The sequence below is a fragment of the Takifugu rubripes genome, chromosome 19, assembly GCF_901000725.2.
Source record: "Takifugu rubripes chromosome 19, fTakRub1.2, whole genome shotgun sequence".
NCBI classification, from domain to species: domain Eukaryota; kingdom Metazoa; phylum Chordata; class Actinopteri; order Tetraodontiformes; family Tetraodontidae; genus Takifugu; species Takifugu rubripes.
Genome location: NC_042303.1, coordinates 9,072,314 through 9,087,816, shown reverse-complemented (window position 1 = coordinate 9,087,816; position 15,503 = coordinate 9,072,314). Strand labels below are relative to the sequence as shown.

Below are 15,503 nucleotides of genomic sequence, written 5' to 3'. Positions count from 1 at the left end.
TTTTATCTGAATTATCCAGAAGCACAGGCAGCATCTCCTTTTTTTCTTGAATCAAATGGCACCTCATCAATAATAAAAAAAAAAGTGCTAAATTTAACATTGAAGCCAAGGGAAATTAGCTGATATTAGCTCAGGTAACTCACAATTTTTATATTTTTCATTTGCAAAGCTTTTATTCAACGCACAGCAGTGAGTCAGCGTTTTGCTCTATATGGTCCAGTTCTACACTTCAGCTCTAGTGACTCATACTACTGGAGCTAAACTCAAATGAAAACCGGTATAAATGTGTTTACATTGTCAATTACAATAATTTAAACAAAGCATATTTACCATTCAGTTACAGTTTACTACAAATTTATCCAAGAATTAATAGGTTTTTAATTAACATGTAAATAAATAAATTATTATGTACATTGTCTAGCTGTAAATATACAGTGTTAATGAGGCAAACCAAAAAATACTGGTTGGTATAGGATTCATTAACAACATTATCAAAGCACAAGCCAAGAAATGTACTTATTTTCAGTCAGTTGATCAGAGAGGCTGGACCACAGTTCTAATAGAGCAAAGGTCTACCATCTTGATCTTTGTAGCACAGTCTTCCAGTTGGCGGGGTCTGTCTTCACGCAGACTTCTTCTGACAGCATTTATAATATATTAAGACATTATGTAACGCCCAAAAAAGAGACAGCCGCAAAGTGTGGCAGCTGTTAAAGAATCAAGAGGCCACTTACAAGTGTGGGCCGTCACGGAGGCCTCTTTTATGACTTTCCCCAGTTAATGTAAATACACAGAGCAGGACGGAAGGGAAACAGGAGGATCGATGAAAGAAAGGAAATAACAGCAGGAGAAACCTGAGGAGAACGGTGGGAGGATTTAATGAGAAACGGCATGTGTTGTGTAATGAGAGGGAATGCAAGAGAAAGGGAAAATGGATACTCAGAAAAAAAAACAGAGCAAAGAAATGAGATCAGAGGTAGTCATGATTTATTAACGATGCTCCAAGTTCACTTGATCTGTCAGATTTATTTCCCCATCCATTTGTTTGGATAAATGGTTAAATAAACAGCATTTGGACTGAAATAAATTTCTGTGATGAAGCAGACGCATAAAATTCTTTACCACTGAAGGATCATTTATACTTGTCATTCAGTCACCTCTCATTCAGTCATCCCAGCACGTACCCGACAAAGAGAAAGCACTCTGTTACATAAGGAAGCAACACATTCAGTCACTTTTTTAGAAAATAAAATGATAGCCCCAGGAGTTATGAAACAGGGTGATAGTGTGCTACACGTTTCTACACAAACATTCTAGCATCAATTTCCTTAAATGCAGAAGATAACAGAGATTTAAATCAGAGTTTTTCGTTGTGTTTGTTCCGCAGGTCCAGGAGTGGTTATGTCTCAACTGTCAGATGCAGAGAGCGTTGGGCATGGACATGACCACACCCCGCTCCAAAAGTCAGCAGCAGATACACTCTCCTTCTCAAGCAGCCAAACCAGAACTTAAATCCGATCCTTCGACTCAGACTGCGCCCCAAATACAGACCCCGTCCCAGCTGCATCCTCACACGCAGGCCCAGCCGATACCCATCCCTACCAAAAAGCCTGGACCAGCCGGCCCAGGTCAACAACAAGCAAAGCTTCCTCCAGGAGCCGTTCCTCTCCCAGGCATGGCCAAGGCACCCTCCCAGCCTGACCTGTCCCGCAGTTCTCCAGCCCACCAACCCCCAAATCCCCGCCAGGACCAGACTCGCAGTGCAGGGAGCTCACCTTCCCGCCAGCCCCCGCCTCCAGAACAGACTTTTGGAAAATTGTTTGGCTTTGGCGCTTCTCTTCTCAACCAAGCAAGTACTCTCATATCTGAGACGACTCAACCCCAGCAACAGCCCCCCAAGCCGACCCCCAAACCAGGAGGACCTTCTGGTCCGGGATCTGGGTCAGTTAGACCCCCAGGACCTCAGCCAGCCCAGCACGGACCCCGAGCCCAGGCTCAACAACCACAGCATCCCACTGCACCGGACCCCTCTAAAGCCAAAGTTTGTTGCCCCCTCTGCAAAACTCACCTTAACACCGGCAACAAATCTGACCCACCCAACTATAACAACTGCACACAGTGTCACCAGCAAGTGTGCAACATGTGTGGATTTAATCCAACCCCACACCTAGTCGAGGTAAGACTGTCTTTTGATTTTTAATAAATGTCAGGAAATGATATTTTGACTCATCTCAGTGAAAAATGCCACCTCATGGCACACTTTGAACAGTTCTAGCCTGCTTATTCCGTGAGAAGCTTCATTTACACTTCCCAAAAACCAACAATTCCCTTTTGTTTTCCCCATCTCTACGGAGATGAAAGCACATCTAACTTTCAAAGTCACAGGATGGAAAGCTTGTGCGCATAACTGGTTGGCATTTTGATCCAGATTTTTGGAATATGATGCATCGCAGAGCATTTTCTCTCTGTTCCGTCAGGGCTTCGCACATCGCTAGCTTTGCATGTCCACGGCGTGACTCATCATTGGTCATTCGGCCCTGAGGTCACACAGAAATATGCAACCAATCCACAGGAAATGGAGCCCATCAAGTTTAATTTAGTAGATAATCTTAATTCAGCAGAGAGCCGTGGGCATGTGTCTTTGTCAAGTGTGTGTTTGTCGTTTTAAGTCATACATTTGGTAATAGCAGGGACTCACAGTCACTTCCACATCTACTCAAAGACCTTAATTATGCAAATTAAGTCAAATTGAATGAAACAGGCTTTTGACAGAGAATTGGCTTTTTTTTTAATGAGAGCATCTTGTCTTTCCTGGCATCTGGTTGTCTCAGGCACCGCCACAGGCCATTCATAGATCACTATGGAAACAGAGATAATTTGTTTGTCAGATGTCCCTTTTATGCTTGGCTGTGAAGATGCTGAGAGTCTACAATACCAACTTTTAGACTGCTGTTGCTCACTTTTCCTGACTTAGTTATAAGCTGTGTTGTGCTTTTCCTCTGCTGGCTGAAGTCCACATTATCCTGCATAGGTGCACATTTTTCAGAGCCGCGGACATTTCTGTTGTCGTTCCATCCAAGCTGGCAGGTTTTTGAGCTCCAGGCCATGTGCAAACTGTTTGACAAGGAGTGGATCTTTGTTTTGTGAATCCAGGTTTGGCAACCTATTTTCCGCATTCATCAAAAAATGATTTCAGCCCAACTTGAGTTGTTATTTATGCGTTAATATTTTCCTGTATTTATTGCTTCAATACATTTTTTTCAATAGTCTCTGCTCATTATTTTCCATTGTGAGTGTCTTCAAGTTGGTGAAAGGAGATGAATACTATCATACTAAGATTATATTACAATATTAAAATCAGATTAGGTAGTTAGAAAAATTGTTTATGGAATATAAACGAACAACAAGTGGATTTGTTTTAAATTTACATCGCTTGTATGCTATATCAATTTTGCAACTATTTTTATTTAATGTTTCAAGATAATAATGTCCTTAAATAGATAGCCTTGTTTGTTTTTCATTAATGATACCTAAACGACACACTCTCATATTCCCGCCACTTCCTGAGCAGATTTCGCAGCAGCATGAATTGTCGAGCTGGGAGCACAAATGTCATCAGGGTGTGTTGATGCCACGGGGGGATGTGCTCGATCAGCAAAGGTTATCTGGGCAAACGGTTCGTGTCACATGATATCCATGCCAGGATGAAGGGTTTCCCAGCAGAATGGCGCGCTGCTGTGAGCCAACGGTTGTTCTTTGGAAGTGATGTAAAAGTGAAGTAAAATGTTTATGTGATAAAGGAATATGACTTCTGAGGAGGTGACATTCAAAGAACATGTTGCACAGTATTATTGTATGATCACATTTCTTCTATACAGTATAGCCTTATTTAGATAAGAAAGAAGGTGATGTAGCACAGTAAAAAACAATTTTTGGCTACTAGACAACAAACACAAGTAGGCAGTTGTTTTCACTGTATCTTCGGGACTCCATTTAATGAGTTAAGCCTCCATTAGAGAGTAAATTAAGTACGTTGTTCCCGTGTACCTATTTTTATGTCAGACCCGCAACATCGTTTGAGTTTATACACACATTATATATTCTATCACTTTCTTTTGAAATCTGTGCGAGTACCAGCAGAGCGGAGGATGAAAAACGAGGCGAGCGATTGAGAAGAAGGGAAACAGTGCGCGCGAGCGATAATTAAGGATGGAAAACGGACTGCTTCCTAAATTGCGTATTATTTCTCATCACTTAGCATTAAGTCTGGCTTTGTAAGATGCCCTTGTTTTAGGACAGTTTCCCTCCCTATTACGGTTTTCAGAGAGATTAAAGTGACTTGTGTCTTGTTGTCTTCTTCCCGGATTGTGGAATTATTAGCTGCTCAGTCAGTTTTATACCCAAATCTTACTCCTAATTCCTCCATTAGTCTGTCTTTTGGTGCCTGCTTGCAGCAGAATATATAGGATGCAACCTTGCTGCAGAGCTTCTGACTGTAAATAGAGACGTAGGTTTGATTGACTGAGTGCATTGTCAGTCACACTGTTGCACCTCATCATCATGCCCACTCATGTCCAAGCACTACTCTTAGCTCTTTGTGTCGATTATCATAGAATATGTGCACATAATTGATCGTCAGTAAGAAAGAAAAATGCTTAAAAAAGGCAGAATTTCTCACAAAACTTGAGAACTTGGAGACAGGAAACATAGCTCATCAATAATTCAGTGAAGGAGAACATTATAAATAATTCCATGCAGTGGGAACCAGCGTGAGAGCATTTGATTCTTTATGTCACATAAGGTCAGTGTGTGTGGATATTGTACCATTGTGTATCCCTGCACACACTGGTGCCTGTTTATCTATGGTTGAGAAATAAAAGGGGTTTAATGTCATATTGTTTTGCCTCATATCATTCTGGAATTGTGACTTTGGTCACAAAAGAAGTATATAATCTTTCAGCTGACTATATCTCATATCAGATTTAGAGCAGCTTAACTGCCCCAGGTACACACAACTTCAGGATCAGCCGAACATGAACACAATCACAAGGAGTTCATCTGCCAGGCTTGTGTTTAAAAAAGGCTTACAATGTATTAATTTACTCATTTATTGAATTATGTCCCATATTTAGTGATAAGGTCAGTGCACTGCAAGCAATGGGACTTTATTGGCCATCTTACTGTTTTTATGTGCCCTGCTTATTTACAGCGTTTGCAGTTACTCATTTTATTTTCACTTTAGTAGAGATGAAATGAAGCAGTAAATGAGGTGGAAAATGTTGACAATGTGAATTTGCAGAATAGACATGAGGCACCATGTAGCAAAAAATGTACTTGTCTAAAGATTACCCATTCTGTTTCATATATTTTATCAGCCATATCACTATATAGTTTTCAGGATTGTACTGTACAATAATGCGTACACTCACCAAGCCTGTACAGCATGTGTAACGTGTAATAGCTGAGAACGTGTCATAGCTCCACAGGGACACAGTTGCTCCTCTATCACGCAGCCACGGTATAGATGAACATGTCATTCTCATTATCAAACATGCTGGAAGAGTTTTCTGAAGGTTGGCACCAGGCTGCGTCCCCCTCAGAGCCCCATCCAAAGCCAGATGGCTGCCGACAACATGCATCCAATAGTGTCTCGCTCAGCCTGCTTGCTCTCAAGGTGATGACGGTCCACCCTCGCAGCCTAATCCCAAGTCTGTTCAGTGTTAGGGAAGAAGGGAATGTAAGCAAAGATCAGGATTCATCTGCATGAAAATCCTTGTATCTTCTGAATTTCCTTGCACAAAAATAGGATTTTATTTTTCCTGAAAGTATTGGTCTTGGAAAAGTCAGATTTTAAGTCTTAAGGTTATAGAAATTATTTCATAAGATAGCTAAAGAAAAAGAAGCAAAATAACACAAAAATATTCAGTGCTGTAATGGTGTGGTGTGGCATGGGTAAAACAGTTTCAACTACCAGCGTGTCAGTGTTAAAAGCGTTTATTCAGAATCAGCAGCGATGACGTCAGTGGTTCAGACCTGTGACCTCTCTTAGTTTCTCAAATATTGAAACTTGTTCAGGGGCTGCTTGCATGATAACTACTCCTCTAGAGTCTTTTTCTCATATACACCCAGTGCAAAAATGTCCCCCTATTTTTGCTAATGTACATAATCTATTCACTAACTTTTGTTAAAATAATGCTATTAACTTTGAAATTCAGTCAGTATTCACCAAATGTCAGCATAATTGTTGTCTTAACAAGCTTCATTCTTTGATTTTTTTTTTATCCACTATTGTTGTGTGAATCATTAAAAATTGTACATTCATTATTTCACTTTTGCCAGTATTTATGATGGATCTTCGTAGGCACCCACTCTTCATCACTTCTGTTTACATTTTTCATCTGCTGTCTACACGCCTTAGTTGGAGACTGCCTACTGTTGACACATTGATTGAAATAGCAATTAGCACTGGCTGAAATACTTGCAGGTCACACTGCAGGGAGATTCTTAGGCCTCTTGATTTGGCCCTGTGATCTGTTGATTTAACAGCGACAGCAGGACAAGCATTCAAATAAACCTTTGTATAGTCGCACAGGAGTTGATATAGACACAAACTGAAGGATAGAACTATTCTCCACCCATTCTCATCATCTGTTTTAGGGGTGGGGATGGCTAATAGCTGAGAGTGTTTCTAATCCATGCTGAGGGAGTGTTGTGATCCCTTTTATTATGGTGCTTAACTCCATCACCCCATTGTAAAGATCCACCCACACAAACAAACGCCACCTGAGAATTGTGAGCCTTGTTGGATGATTAAACCAAGGTAGTACATCTTTGATTTATAAATTGTCATTCAAAAGTCTATATTAGTAAAACAGAAGTTCTTCACCCCAGTCTTTTCTTTTAAACTAACTGAACTAACAGGTAATATTCAGCATTACACGGGAAAATGAGGCCTGATGTAAACAAGACTGCTTCCTGTTGAGATTAATGTAGCACCCAGCACAGATGGCTCCCGGGTTTGGAAGCTTAAATTGCACTCACTATCATCTCTGGGTCCTTTGTATTTGGCATTAAGGCCTGGGCTCATGCTAAACTGTGTCCGTACACTATTTAAAACTCTTGAATTCATTCAGCTGATACAGGTGGACACTGTTCCTGGAGTTGATTCAGGCACAGACTTAAAGTCTCATATTCTGTTTTTTCCCCCACATAGAATCATCTGTTTTGACAAGAAGATAATTATTTTAGAAATGTACACACAGCTGATGGTATTCTAAAAAAGACAACAGTAAGCTCATAAAAATAACTTATTATTGGCTTATAATGTGTGGCATACACAAAAATATGTGACTAACCATATACAAAATGTAGGAATGACTGAATGGAATTGAAAAAACATGGGAGGACAGAAAATGGAAAATTGTGATATGAAATTCTACAATCCCATTTTGGTGCTAGCACTGTTGTGGTCTTTTTTCACAGGATGCCTTTGAGGTAAACCTCGACCTATTCCAAGGCCTGACTGCACCAGCAGCATTATCAGCTCATATGATAAATGACTCTTTGGAAGCACACTGATCATAGTGAACTTGAATTATTTGCATGGTTCCATTTCTCTGATTCTGTCTTCAAATGCGCTCTCTCTTCTACCTTTCAAACCAATGTGTTTTGAAGCCTACGAGGGACCCTATCATTGGCTTAATCACCTCTTCAGAACTCATCATCTTCAAGGGCTGGTGGCTATGCTAACGAGCTTTAGCAATGCTCCGAGGGCCCCTGCGAGTGCTGCGTCGATCCCTGCTGTCAGGCCTACAGAGGTGGGGTAGAGAAGTCCTCCCACCCCTGCTATTGGGCCTTTCTGTCTTAACACATCAGTACATCCACCTCATCTGTGCTCCTACCCTGTCTTCCCGGCAGCACCTCAGGCATGTGACTATTCCCTAATGCCCGCATTAGGCAACAAGGATGGGGGTGGTTGAGTGCTATGCTTAAAGGCAACAAATATGAAAATGCTGCTACACGAATGTGAGATTAGAGATGTGAGGCCTTCAGTAGTATGTCCGGGGAACAAGAAAAAGCAGCCAAACACTGGGAGAGCTATAATATAAGAGCGCAGGAGATTGAGAGACAAAATGAAAGAGATAAAGCTCTCTGATCACCCAGATTCTACATTTAACCCCTTCTAATCTTCTCGGCAGTGCAGCTGTTGGGCAGTTGTTGCGATGGCCAGGCCAGTGGGGGAGTGTTGTTAGCTGCTGGTCTGATCAGTGGTTTGACCACAAAAGCAGAATCAGAACAGTCACACGTCACTGAGGTCAGTGGGTTGGTCCTCCATTAGTGGCTGTTGAGTGTGCGAAACAACAATGCTTTTAAACCACCATAAAAACATCCCAATTAAATTATACTTGAATGAAACCAAAGGTTTTACTGTCGGTTTCATTATAGTATAGTTTCATTTGGGTGTGTCTTTGCCTGCTGTTCTGCTCAGCACCAATAAGGATCAGCAACATTGCAGTGTATTATGTAGCGTTAGCATAATCATCATCACTCTTAGGTTCCATCTCATGTGTTTTCTGGCTGGATTGTAACATTTACCTAAAACAGGGCTGGGAAGATGGGCAGACTCTGCAACAAGACACATGGCTTGTTTTGGCTTGACTGTCAACCTGGGTGGGAAATGGGTTTGTTTACTGCAGCTTGATTAACTTTGTGATGAGGTGAACTGTTGTTTTCACCACTGTTCATTCTGGTTCCGCCTCTGAGATAAATGGCAAACAATGTTTTATTACCCATGGCATCACTAATCCTCAGTATGATGCTGCCGACAAATAGATTCAGATTCCTCATCAGCTTCATCGCTTAATCTTAATCAGCATCACTGTGCAGTGTTATCTTGCTTATATTAAGCCAGAATGCATCAAATTTGAATGACATAAGGGTGTAGTTTGAACACAGAGGATACATCTGCAAGTCATGATGTTGTCTATATCGGACAATTTAACAGAAAAGGGAGCAACAAATAAAACAAAGAAAAGGCCAAAGAAGTGAAATACCCCTTATCTTCAGAAGAGTCTCCATTTTTTGCTCGCACATTCTTTACAAAGCCTTTATTTTTCGAATATTTTCTGGCCCAAGATAAGTTTTAGTGGATGAATTGAATCCAGACTTTCATTTCAATGCATCAATATTTTTTTCTGACAACAAACGGCGAAGAAATTGCAGCTTAATGGTTTCGTGGTTAAAACATTTCAGACATCTTGTCTAAGTACTTCTCACCGTGTCTTGTTTATGGTTTCCGCTCCACCATTCCCTGATGAGTCAAGATAATGTCACCAATGTGAACATGATGTGCACTGAGCAAAAGAGGACACCTGTTGCCCAGGCTGAAGCAAACAGAAAGTAAATAAACAGAAGATAACGTGACCTTCCCTTTGCTACCAAAGCCCCAGAGAACACACAACAGAAACATACACTTATTGACAGATGATGCACCGTTATCCTGCAGCAACATGTGCCAATGGATAGGGAGATGGTTGGTTCATATTTAGACCCCTGTTAGTTTTTATTTTAAAATTCCTCTGAAGACCGTTTAGAAACAAATGCTTTATTGCATAACCCCCCAGACACATATTTCACCAAACATAAATGTGAATAACATCTACAATGTTTAATATAATAATTATAATTAAACTAATCAAGCTGGATTCAGTCACTGTCTATGAGTAACTGCAAAATGAAGTTCTGGTTGCTCAGTGGATGATCCTTCACTTCCTCTCTAATCCACAGCCCTGACCACGTGTTCCATCCCCATTGAAGGAGTCACTGGGGATTGACCTATATACCTGCTGACTCTTACTGACCTGTCACAGCCAAAGCATGGTGCAGCACAACCTGGCACCCTGCAGTCACATGTGCTCGCTCACACTTGGCACTGCACACTTGGCAAGGCTTTAAACCACTGTTCATTCGGTCTAGTCTGTAAAAAGGATAGGGTGTTTTGAAAGGCCTCAATTGGGTTTTGTTTCAGACAAAAAGAGAGAAGTCCAGGCACGCCATGTAAATACATACTGTGTAGTTGCATTATTGTTTACAATTATTTATGATTAAATATACTATCTATTTAGATAGACAGTAGTAAATGTAGGTCTTTGTATGGTACCAAACTGTGCACATGACATCATCATCACCGTCAGCTCTTTGTAGGGTTGCGTCACTTTCACTTTTGTGCACCTGCACAAATAATTTGCTTTCAGATAAGACCAAAATGTTATGGTTATAACTTTTGAGCAACATGAATGAGGTATAACACATATTGTATGGGATATCATATTTGCGTCGCCCTAGTCATTATTCAGTTTGATAGCTGCTCTTAATTGTGCCTGGCTGCACAGAAGAAGGTACAACACCAGGCCATTCACACAGTACAACACATATTGTATAGTACATGAACACATGCCTCACAGAGCAGCTATCATAGTAGAGTCAAATCTCAACACTCCAGTGGCAACCCAACAGAGAAGACAGTGAATCACCGAATGGGGCTGTCAAGCCCCTGCCCTTATCCCATGAGATAAAGGAAGCCCCTTGGTCTTGTATATCCAGCATCCATGGGAAGTCGAGCCCAATGTTAAGACATTGTCTACCAGTAGGATAGGAAACCCAGCTTGAATTCAGACCTCTCTGCTTAGAAAGTGCATTGGCCTCGAACGAATTAGCATAACCGATAAACACCTGGACACATTAAAAATTCCCATCTTGGGTGCGAGCTACACAAGTGCATAATGTACGCACAGGACACAAAAAGTGCAACCAGCTCGGCTTCTCCGAAACTCAAAAGAGTTTAGTTTCTTGTTTAGAAAATAAAACTCAAAAGTTCATATGACCTGCAACAGGCTTACTTTTAGGCAGATATACCTAACCTTTTCATGCATGAATCATGAAAATCTTAGCCAAGCTTTTTACTGCCCATCAACTGCCCAATTGGCATTATCACACATACAAAAGAACAACTTTAGAATAACTGTCCACTATTGTGACCAATATGCACGAAAGGGTTAAAAACATCCAGTCAAAGTGGGAAGAACTGCAGTCTTGAATGACACAAACTTTTTATCAACATACTCAATATGCTCATATTGAGGACCACAAAGAGCCTCTATCACTTGAGCCAAATCCCATGAAGCAGCGTAAGGCTTAAATATAGGCCTTAACCTACAGGCTATATTCAGGAATCGCATGGTAACAGGGTGAGCACACGGCGTCACTCCAATAAACCCAACATAGCAAGCAAGTATGGCTGCCAAAAAAACTTGTAAAACTTGGAGAAATTGAAAGACTATTCAGTGGCTCCTGAAGGAATGTTAACAAATCCACAATCAAGCACTGAAATGGGAGAACATCACGGTCCCTACACCACTGATCAAACACTCACCATTTGTTGTCATGCAGGCCTACGGTAAAATCTAAATTCTTCCATGTTGACAGTCTCGCCCTCAACATCAAAAACTGCTCAGTTTGCCCCCTTCCCCCCAGGTCAGGAGTTTAGATGTCATCCTTGACACACTGTCGATTCTTGGAACACTGTCATTCCAATCCCACATTAATAACATCAATCACTGCATTTACTTTCACCTACAAAACATCAACCCACTTCCTCAGTTCTCCTTCCTCTGTCCAACTCTCTGTGCCCTCTGCCTGCCTCAGCTCCATGGGGGGCAGAACTTTCCACCATTCTTGAACTCTCTCTAATGTTTAACAATATACAGTATCCTTGGGTGTCCAGAAAGCTGCTAATAAATAAAATCTATTATTACCATTGTAGTAGATGATTCCCTTGCGCTCTCAATCGTCACCACCACATTTGTAGGCAAGCTTGTTGCTAATAAATTGGACCTTTCAACAGGTAGGCATAAGTCTAGTTTCGGAAGAAGTACCTCCCCACTGCCTGGGTCCCTTTGGAGAAGAAGCTGCCAGGGGCTGACTGCCAACAAATTAATTATCTTTGTATATCTCAACTTTGGCGGCCACCAGGATGAGGACGAACCCCTACTGTCACCCCCTCTCTAGCACCAACAAAATCATTTCCACTGGGGAAATGCATACAGCAGAATGTTGTAACACTAGTGCATTAATACAACAATTCCCAGGGGTGCACTGCCCCCCTGTTCGGGGAGCAGTGGGTGTTTGTCCTGGAGGCAAAGAGTTCCACCTCCACCCTGTCAATACGGATCCATATCTGTGCCACCACCAATGGGTGCAACTTCAATTTTCTTACCAGAGGAGCACCTCTGGAGAGAAGGTTAGTTCTAAGGTTTAAATGACCTGGAGCATGCCTGGCTCTGACAGACAGAAACTGAGCATTGTGCCACAGCAACAGAGAGTAGGCCAGTTTCAACTGGGGCAAAGAATGAGTCCTTCCATTATTTTGTATGTAGGAAACCACTGTCGAATTGTCCGTCCTGATCAGAACATGATGGCCTGTCAAAATATGACTGAAATGTTTCAGAGCCAAAACGGCTGCTCGCAGTTCTGAATGGTTGTTGTGGAGTCCACAACTCTCTCACTCACACAGAGCCCCACATCCTTTTGCATCTATGGACACCATCTTGTGAAAAGTGGTTGTCTTTATGAGAAAGCATTTCCATACAAGAAGAGCCGATATGCAACACTGTCTTGCATGACAACATAATCACCAGACTCCTTTGGTAGTGACACAGTGCACAGAGGTAATGAGCTAGTGGCAGACCGAATGGCAGAATTAAGTATTTGTACAGTCTACCTTCTATCGTAACCCTCCCAAACTGCCTGTGGTCCAAGTGTATCGCTACGTGAATGTGAGCTTCAGGAAGATCAATCAGTTATAACCAGTGTCTGAGCCTTCTAGCATTCATTGGCTGTCTAAATGTTAATGTCCTGAACCTGTAAGTTCATAGGTCTCTGTTTAATACTTGTAGAACAAAAATAAGCTGGGGTCCGGCACGGGTAGACAGCAGTCCCTACTGTGATAACTTTAGTTCTGAGGGACCTGGCTCATATTCGGCTAACCCTGCTCAGGTTTTGACGGAGTCTCCTGCCTGGGGCTCCTGGCTATCAGACACAGACGTAGGATCCTTCAAGGAGTAAAAAAGATGCCTTACTGAGTACCGAGTACTCTCTTCTTCAGTCTCTTCAGGGTTCAGGTCGCAATGCGCACAGGAGGTCAGATTCGTCAATACCCTCCTGACAGGGAAAATCTCTATGCAGAGGGAACAAGCTTCATGGAGATCCTCTCATGCAGGGAGAAACCACATCCCTGAGAACAGGGGAGAAGTGAAGATTTTTGTGAAGTGAAGACATGGAACTACCACAAGTCAGACCCAAAGCTAGTGCTCTGCTCTGGTGGCTATCACCAACAGGGGCAGTTAAGCTAAATTTGAGTTGGTTGTAATCTGTAATGAAGAGAAAGCTAACTAATGGCATCCAGTTAGCTTGACTCGTGTAGTTGTTCTTAGCAAGGTAAAGAACTCAAAATGACTGTGGTAATACTAATGCATATGTGCAGGTGAACCACACATACACAGATCAGAGCATGAACAGAGGCATCTTCAGCAGGCCATGCGAGGGCATGATATCCCACACAAAATCTTTTGTACCGAGTGTACTTTTGTACTGAAATGGAACATAGGCTTATTTCAATGGAATGAGTGCCATGGAAAAGCTCTCAACAATCAGCAAAGGCATTCAGAAACTACTTTGAAGCAGATCACATATGGTGCATGACGACATCGCTTATACTGCCAGGACTAGATGTATTTTTACCTTTTTTTCTGGTGTGTTTTCTCTAACAATTTTGATTTTTGCTGAATCCACGAAAACCAACTACTTCTTTGGAAGTGATTGTTTGTACATTAAAATAAGGCATATCTTTTTTAGAACTGTGACAGCATTTCATGACAGCTGACATTTTGTTCTCCCTGCTTGTGGTTTGGTTCCTTGGAGAGAAACCATGTGGGGGACAAACACTGCTGCGCGTTGACTGACAGTGAAAGAAGAAAACCAGGCTTGCTAAGGCAAATTACACACCATTACATGCCTCTGCTTACACGTGTAATTCAGGTGTATTGGTGTGTGCATATATGAAACAAGGACTTGAAACAAGTGGGTGCAACTGTCACCACCAGTATAGAATAAGAGCTAAGATAATGCTTGAAAGGTCGGTGTTGAATATACAGCCTACTCCAAGTGCAATATTTAGCAGGATGCTTGAATGTGGATCTGAGTGTTTTCTGCTCTCTGTGTTCATGTTGCCGTGTGGGTGTGTTTGCTCCCACAGAGCTCCATATTTAAAATCATGCACTCTCTGGCTCCCTCCATGGGTAGGAAGTGTTAAATCCTACCATTGCTCACCATCACTTTGACTTTGTAAGTCTGTTATCAGTGCAGTTTTCTGCGAGAGATTACTTTGTTTCATGGGTGCTTCTAAAAATAACATCTCTATGATTTATGACCAGTAGTCTAAGTTGGGCATTACGACCTTTTATGTAAGCCCTACAGGAAAAGACGTGACGTTCAGCATTGCTTTTTAGGGCAGATCACATGGTCCACTGGAGGAATTCTCATAGCAATGACCTCTCCCTTAAGAAAGAGCTTTTTTAACTGACTCTACATTTGACCCAGAAACAATATTTTGAATCAAAATATCTCTTTTATTTCAAATCAAGAAATGGAGACAAATGGGACACCCCTTACAATGTACCATTACTGTATTATACATGTTCTCTAACAGAGTTTTTCCCAGGTATTCTCCTTTCTTCTCATATTTGAGAAACGTGCGTATCAAGTAAAAGTGTACGTGATGATGAAATGGTGACCATTGTGAGACCTCTCGGGTGTCTTCTCACATGGTGTTGGTTTCTGTACACATGTAAATCTGAAATATATCACTGATGTGAACCTGCCTTTGCCTTGGCCTTGGTTGTCAGTCTGTATAATCAGTTTCCCTTGTTGCTTTGTGTAATATCACAAATGCACATATTGAGGTTACATAAAAATCTGTGCACGTGTACATACAATACATACACATGGAGCTTGTAATGACTCAGTATAGGATTGGAATAATTCCAGGTATGGGTTTAAAAAAAATCAGATCTTTTCTTGGAAAATGTATGCAAATCAAAGTCAATAATCTTAAAATTCTTTTCACTGACCCAAAGATGTATGACTATACTATCGGAGGTTACTCTTTTTATGTTAAGAGGTTTTCTTTATCACTAAATACTGCAACACATTTCAGATAAGCATAGTAAAGATGTCTCACTGCATGATTTAGACTTTTGGGCGTCCATGCTTGATATCATGCTCTGTAAATGTGATATTTTAATGATATAATGATACTTTAATTTTAATATTTTAATGCATTCATGAAGAGTAATAAAAACACATAAATTCACATCATTACACATCTGATGTGAATTTCTGTTTGAAAATTCAGGAGAAAATTAAATAGGGCTAAAAGTAATCAGACA

At 41.2% G+C, this 15,503-nt stretch overlaps 1 protein-coding gene across 3 annotated transcripts in view; it reads left to right on the top strand.

The window, feature by feature from the left end:
• bsnb (bassoon (presynaptic cytomatrix protein) b) overlaps positions 1 to 15,503 on the top strand; it is a 47,892-nt gene that overhangs the window by 12,289 nt on the left and 20,100 nt on the right. For all 3 annotated transcript variants that reach the window (XM_029826969.1, XM_029826968.1, XM_029826967.1), the window contains exon 3: positions 1,388 to 2,176. In XM_029826969.1, the coding sequence (XP_029682829.1) occupies positions 1,388 to 2,176 (789 nt within the window). The remainder of the gene's footprint in view (positions 1 to 1,387; positions 2,177 to 15,503) is intronic.